General features: G+C 35.4%; 1 protein-coding gene across 1 annotated transcript in view; it reads left to right on the top strand.

Moving 5' to 3' along the window:
* The first annotated feature begins 7,101 nt into the window (after positions 1–7,101).
* Positions 7,102–8,251, top strand: part of LOC145666299 (uncharacterized) — a 255,202-nt gene continuing 254,052 nt past the window's right edge. The window contains exon 1 of the mRNA XM_081733379.1: positions 7,102–7,256. Within this exon, the coding sequence (XP_081589505.1) occupies positions 7,208–7,256 (49 nt within the window). The 5' untranslated portion in view covers positions 7,102–7,207. The remainder of the gene's footprint in view (positions 7,257–8,251) is intronic.

The raw sequence follows: 8,251 nt of genomic DNA, 5'->3' as shown, positions 1-8,251 counted from the left end.
ACCAGTTTGTTCTCAAATTTTTAACAGTGAATGTTAAGGCTAAATCACATGTCTCACTGCGAGAATGAGATAGTTACAAAAGTTATCGGAGCCTAAGCGAAAGACAGATTAGGTGTTGAAGAGAAGAATTGTCAGGTGGTTAAAATGAAGCAAGTGAAACATTTCATGTGTTGTAGAAAACTTCATTAAAAGTGGTAACTGTTTTGTCACTCATTACATCAATCATTCTAGCAGTAAGAAATGCTGAAAAAGAAGAAGAAAAGGGGAACACGCTGAGATTCGTAGACAAGTTACCTTCAGAAAGTAAATGATCTACTAATTCAGTTCGCAGTTAGGCAGTGAAGGCAAGAATTGTTCGTGATCGGTCCATAAGCAGAAACTCATGACCCTGCAAAGAACATGTCGCGATCATCAATGCAAAGAATGATCAATGATGCTTATCACAGAAGGACAGATCAACGCTTGAATGAGCACTTGATAAAAATGCAACGTGGCAGATCAAAGTTGCTTCTGCAGCAGTACGCGGATAACAACAACGACAAATTTTGTTCGCAGAGGAGAAAATTTTCACAGTTGAGGAACATCTCAACAGACAGAATGATAGAGTCTGTGTTGCATCCAATGCTGTAGCATGTGAACAAGTTCCCCGAGTCCAGCGAGCGCAGTACCCTTCATCAGTAATGGTGTTGTACCTGGGTCCCGGGGCCAAATTGTGCCAGAAAGACATTCTTGTAAGGTAGTGAAACCTCTTAGGCTCACTATGTTTAGAAATAAGCCTTGGATGTTCCAACACGACTCAGTGTCTCACGCGGAGAAGACGACGAGGAGTTTCATTGCAACAAAATTGTGTTTATTACCACCAAAGGATGGCCCTCGTTTAGTACAGACTTAAATTTTCTCGACTACAAGATCTGGTCCTATTTGGAGGGGAAGGTGTCCTCAGCTTCACATGACCATGGGCCGATTGAAGTCTGCTATAATGAAAGCAATGGCTGACAGACTGGGGTCTAGGTCAAAGCCCCCACACTCACGAAATGTCAAAACGCCCACACGATTGGTCATAACTCCCACAAAAATGGACAAATCTCCCAAACGCACGAACGGTCAAAACCCCCACAGACAAAACTCCCACACTCAAAAAAAGTCAAAACGCCTACACAATCGGTCATAAATCCCACACAAAGGGACAAAACAGCCACACATAGCAACGGTCATAATCCCCACATAAATTGACAAAACTGCCACACAAATGGTCAAAACTCCCACATGCAGAAATTGTCACAACTGCCACACAAATGGACAAAACCCCCACACAATCGGACAAATCCGCCACACACTGAAATGATCGTGATTGCACGTCTTTGTTGCGGCTCTTTATGACGCCCACTTTAGTGTTTTTGTCATTAGAAAACAGTGCAAGAAGAATAGTTGCAACATCAGTTTAAGTGGAATAAAAAATGTTATTAAAAAGTACAAGGGCAAGACATGCAACCAGCATCATTTTGTCCATTTGTGTGGGGGTTTTGTCCATTTATGTGGGGATTGTGACCGTTGCTATGTGTGGGAGTTTTGTCCATTTGTGTGGGAGTTATGACCGTTGGAGGTTATGACCGATTACCAGTGTGGGGGTTTTGGCTGTGGGAGTTATGACCGTTCGTGCATTTGGGAGATTTGTCCGTTTGTGTGAGAGTTATGACCGATTGTGTGGGCGTTTTGACATTTCTTGAGTGTGGAAGTTTTGACTATCGGAGTTATGACCGTTAGTGTGGGCGTTTTGACATTTCTTAAGTGTGGGGGTTTTGGCTGTGGGAGTTTTGACCTGTTTCCCTGCAATGGTGGTGTGCTGCGATTGATGATTGGCCGCATCGTTTACGAGCCTTGTTCACGCACAAGGACGACGTTTTGAATAACTGCTGTATCCATTAATTTATCACCCTTGTATAGACCCTATATTGCATTACACATCTTTCTATCCATACTTTGTTTCATTTTTATGGTCTTCTAACCTTGAGATAGAACTTTTGTCCAGACTATATACTTAAAATTAGAATACTATAATGCGTTCAGACTTACAGTAACGTCCAGTGGCGGCGATTGGACGTTAAAAGTGGGGGGGGGGGGCAAGACATAATCTGAGTATTTGTATTTCAATCTTAGTTTCTCTGGTTGTTTCTAACACTTTGTTTGACGAAAGGTTGTATAAGCAGTAGGATAGCATCTTTTTCTGTTAAAATACCGTATATCGTATTTCATATTCTATTAAGTAAATTGACAAGAGCAACGTAAGTAAGCCCTTTGTATTCTTAAACAACGAAGATGTAAGAAAGATTTGATTCCTTGCTCTTGAACATCTTAAAATCCTGTCTGGAAAATTGTGTGATAAGATTATTTAATAACAAATTTGCAAACAAATAAATAGAAAGGATATTATTAATCATACTAATGTATAATGAGGCTTGTTTTGTAGAAGTTATATTGAAACTAGGGATTAATGAACAACTCATATTTTTAATTCCATACATGCTATCAAATGTATATTATTACTCTTAGAAAATGAAAGACAGTAAATACGACAAGCATATGGTACGACTTTAAAGCATTGCAGCTTAACGAAACATGTTCGTTCCCATTAGGCGCTGTTTTCCCTTTTTTGCAACACATCAAAACACAACAATACTTAGAATCACTCCACATTCCAGTTATACAAAATAATCCCAAAACCTAGAGTTATGTTGAGTTCACTAAATTTAATTGTATATACATTTGCACACACTGGCGTCTCTGGCATGTAAAATTTGAGGGGGATATCAAAGAAAGTGATTTAAATGGTACTACCTAGCTCAACCTATTTATTAACTTCGATTCTCTTTGTTACCTTTCTGCTTACATTCACGGACCCCCTAAGGTATATCAAGAACTCGATTACAATCGTTTCACAGCCTGAATATTTCAAATAAATATAAATATTATTATTTATGTGATATTCTGTCGTTAATAAATAAATTAAATTAGAATAAAATATTGAATATTTTGTACTTCAAAATATTTGGGGTACGCGTCCCCCTCGTTCTCCTACCAGAGACGCCCGTTCTCGTACACCTCTAAACACACCACTTCAACGTATATTACAGGGCAAAACAATGAAAAAGGTACTACCTAGGTTGTTTCTTATTACTCTCTTTTTAATCAATATTCTTTATTACTAGATAGAAGAAAAGATATTTTAGGAACTATTAATTTTTGTGCAATTAAAGAATAACTTGTAAAATACTTTTTTTTTCCTTCGAAACGTTCTCTCAATTAGTTTCAAAGCGGCTGACTTACATATCAACCCCTTGTAAGAAGAAGTGAAAGTATGCTGGAATTGTTATGCTCCAATGGATTAATTTTTGGGTTATTTTCCGTGGCAATTAAAACGCAATTCCTGTAGCTTCCTTAACTCCACGGGAAGACAACCAGTATGTACTCATGCAACGGTAAATATTATATGGTACCATTTTTTTCTATGAAGCAGTAATACATAGAAAAACTTCACATTTCCAAATGAAACTATATACATTAACGGGTAACTTCAAAAAAGTGGGGGGGCAACTGCCCCCCTTTGCCCCCCTAATCGCCGCCCATGGTAACGTCTGTATTCAATTTTGTATAATGCGGAAACTTGTCTAAGTTAAAGAAAGTTCTTGCGATTCCGCTTTGAACAAATTCTACTGTATATGTACAAAAATCATCAGTGTCCTGAAAAAGTATAAAATTGAGACTTGAGTCCCTTCAATTCTGCGTATGCCCTGGCCAGGGGCGGCTTTAGGATTTTAATTTTGGGTATTCCCGCTCCCTCGCTTATGCATACATATACACATCTGATTTGATTAATGACAGTAGGAAATTACTTTTACAACATTGGTTGATGCTATTTTTAAATAATTATCTACTATTAATATAAATAGTGGAAAATATATTTACTGTTTATTGTATCTTTTAGCGTTTATACATTTTTTCAAAATTTTTGGGTAGCCCCGTGCCTACCCGGAATGCATAGATCTACACAAAAATGTAAACTGTTAAATTCGCGCACAATTCTTGCTGTAAAGCCTTTGACAAATGTTGATATAAATCCAAATAATCGTCATCATTTTTAAGACTGCCACTTAAATGAAAGCATTAGACTCTCCAAATATTTTGCGGTGTCCTCTGTAAACCAGTCAAGATGCACTAGTTTTTTCTGTGTTCATTTTGCGAAATCTGTTTCTCAATTTTTATTTGTTTTTGTTCTTGACCGACAGATGGGACTAAATGCATGTAAAGGGAATAACAACTGAAAGCTTCGTCCGACAGATGGCAGAATAAGCGCGGATTCTGACTAAATTCAATGCATTTTCCATTTATTATTTTACATTCTTGCATTTGTCAAGCAAATGGTGGTGTCAAATCTTATTTTTTGACATGTGAAACACTCATAAATCCTGAAATTGATCCTCTTTGTAGTTAAATTAACAAATCTTCTCCATGTAATGATAGTATCGTGAAGGATAAAAGGAATTGGATTAAATTTAACTACGGGAAAGAGTAGTTGAATGTTTTTTGTACATTATTTACTTCTGCAAATACATAAATCTAAATTCTAGCAATTTTACGGTTCAACCCAGATATAATAGACCTACATTGCACTACCGTATACAAATAAGAACGATGGCCTACGCTTGTACACAAATTATTATTTCGTTTTATTCCATAGTAATAAATTTTAAACTAACGTTTCGTTATTGTACCTACAGCACAAATCACCGTATCCAGAAAATATCATGAGGGAGAATTGTCTTTAAAGCACACAGACAGGAAATTCTCATTATAAAGCGAGAAATGATACACCATGATGAAATTAATGATGATGGAAAGGAAAACACTTTAGACGGGACTCAAACCCATGACTGTTACAACTTATGTGTGAATTAGTAAATAATTTAGTTTGGTGGGCATCCACATTCAGGCACGTATGCAGGAATTTATTTCGAGGGGTTCGGAACCCAAGGACTCACCATCTGCGTACGTCCCTGTCCACATTTATTGGCGACATAAAAAGAAAAATGTTGCTCCAAAAGAAACTCAAATAAAACTCTAGTTTTACATCCCAGGATTTTGCCCAGGCTAAAGGAGACGGATGAAATAATTAATGAAATGAAAATGTGGGAGGAAATGGGAGAACCTCGAGAAACCCACGGATACAATGTTGTCAACCACAAATTCACATGGCCTGGGATCGACTTTGAATTCCTCGTACTAGAACTGAGAGCTGTACCACTGAGCCACTACTCCTGCAATACACACGCTAACAAAAAGATATGATACTGGCGACTGTACCTTTTGTTATTCATCATATTTAAGAGTTTTTAATCAAATGTCCATTGCTTCTAATGATGTGGCACGATCCGCCACTAAACAAAAATAACTGTAAAGGAGCTGTAGCCAACAAAACAACCATTCTTATGCTCAATGTGTGTTATCAGTATTTTCACAATTTCATCCGCTCCTTGTATGGAAGGTCCTCCCTCCCCATCCCGCTTTTGATATCATTGGCTAAAATGAAAGGAAAGTGGACGACAAATCTTCTGTATTTGATTCCAAGGGACAAGAAGGAGCTTAGAAAATGACTGAATTGAAGATAGATTTAATCAGGCACTTTACAGAAAGTACATAAGTAGGAAAAGCAGCTAAACGTTAATAGGTGGGAGATCGGTTGCTTTCGTCCAGCAGTGGATTGATAACATCTGAACATATATATTATTCAAGCTCTTGACCTTTTAAGAAACATAGATCATTTTTAAGACTGTTAATTATATTATATTGCATATCGTATATAATTTAATACAGTAGAATTTCGTAACAGGGTTCAATAAGCATTCAATCTCATATTCTGTCAGGATAAGCATGATTTTTGTATACTTATCTTAATATTGTAAATGTTTATTTTTCCAAACTATCTTGTTCACGGGAAGTTAAAACCCCGAAGCCTCTTGCACACGCCACTGATTTAACATAAAGCTTTATTAACAATAAGACTTTATTAACTATACTTTAATATATCACATAAATCACAACGAAGTTCCATTTTATCGTTTCATTCTATATTTAAAATAACTCGCGGCTCACCATTGGCGCGCGGACCGTCAGTTGAACGATTTATTCTGAAACCGCATTCTATAAATTAGTTTATACTTGTATAATGCTTATAACTTCATTTAATTGAAAATGGAAGTTAGTGGACATTATCATTTTTTTAAAAAAAGGTAGAACAAGGGGCTGAAAATAGAAAGCCAAAAAAGAAACCTATGAGCATTAAATACATCTTATTTATTTTAAATAAATTACATTAATAAATACATATTTTTAAAAATATAGTTATTTCTTCTATACTGTGGATCAAAATCACGGGTAATTAAACGATTCGAACTTCTGGATATTCAGGAGAAAATATTTTATATTTAAATGTTGTCTGGTTCATACGGTTTAGTTTCGCGTAATATATAGGCAAAAGATATTGATTATATTGATCCAAAATGCTTACAGCTTATATATGATCAATAACATTAGTAGAATGCAATACTAAACTGTTTGCATTCTCGCGAACTGATAAGGAAATGCTGCCGATTCCTAATTTAACAAACAAAATGCTGAATGCGCGCGCCTCTTCTTTGCTGACGTAAAGCTATTTACATTGTCAACCGCCATCCTCCCGAACATTTCAAGGTTACGCGGGATAATGGGTTTTTGTTTGAGGAGAGGTAAGCCATTCCCCTTCGCCTCGAACACGTCACGCGAGGCCCAATAAAATCTGCGCATGCGTACAAGCCACCGGATGTAGCCTCGCTCAGGGTTTCTGAAGTTCATTTTTTCATAATCCCAGTTATTTTTCTTATTATATCTTTATAAATTATATGTTTTTTTTACACAGAGATATAATCACACTTAATCTAAAGTTTACATTATTATTATCAGATTGTTTATGAAGCACAAATAAGATAAATTTCATGTCTAACGCTATTAACAGAGAGTGGGGCTTGGTGAGAGATTAATAAAATTTCACAATCGGTTGTTAGTATAGAGTAGGACTTGGTGGGAGATTAATAAAATTTCACAATCGGTTGTGAGACATCAGATCGAATGGGGACTGAACTCAAAGTGAAAGGAGGTTAAAGACTGAAGACTTAAAATGTGCACAATTACATACGAGAAGATTTCGGTTGTATCTCAAAATTCAGGTAAGATAATTATATATTTTTGCTCTATGCTAGTGCTACAAATTTTAATGAAAAAAATATGCACGGTAAAATTTGTGGAAATTACACTTTTGTTGTATCACTAATGTCCATTTTTTTTTTTAATTTGCTCATTGTTGAATTCTTATTTTAAAATAGTTCATTTTGTTAAATTTGTACTCAGTAATACGTAATAGGTCTTACAGTTAGAGCTAAAATTTAATTCTCATGATAGTTTATATCTAAGCCACAATTCAATATGGCGACAATGCCAATATATTTTTTAATACTTACATATGCTTGAGATCTTCAATGCTTTAGTGGTAATATTCGTTATTGCAGATTATTTCTAAGTGGTTTCGTAACTGTTTTTCTCTGCAATAACAAATGTTGCAACTAAAATACTCAAGCTTGTGTTTCTGAGGCGATGAGTCACGAGCTAATTACCGAGTGAGTCATGCTGGGAAAATTCTGGAACGTGAATGCGGAAGCCATTATTGTTACTTCTGATAATTTCAAATAACGTCCATTTCGATTATCATTTGTTTCCCATCAGTAACGATAGTCGACTGGAAAGTGGGTTACTATTTTACAATATTCGGCCTGCAGCGCTTTAATATAAATATTGAAATTTACTCAGACAAACTTGCAACATAGATGAAAATGTTTGAGGTGATTGTTTTTAATATATTTTCAATTATAATTCTATTAATAAGATGAGGAAAGCGATATGCAAAACCGTAAACAAAAATATTTCGTAATACATAATAAATATTTTAGTTCAAATATTCAAATATATCTTCTAAATAATTATTTGCAAGTGCCATAATAATTAAATGAATTGACATTGTTCAAATATGAAACTGAATTCATTGAAGGATTACGAGAATATAAATTATTGATACTTTATATATTTGTTAAATGAAATTATCAAATACGAGGGTTGTTCAAAAAGTGTTGAGAATTTCAATTGAACCATTAACAGAAATTTGATTTTT

The sequence above is a fragment of the Thermobia domestica genome, chromosome 12 (genome assembly GCF_964235325.1).
Source record: "Thermobia domestica chromosome 12, izTheDome1.hap1.1, whole genome shotgun sequence".
Taxonomy (NCBI): Eukaryota; Metazoa; Arthropoda; class Insecta; order Zygentoma; family Lepismatidae; genus Thermobia; species Thermobia domestica.
The sequence above is the reverse complement of the archived record's forward strand: the minus strand, read 5'-3'. Positions and strand labels throughout refer to the sequence as shown.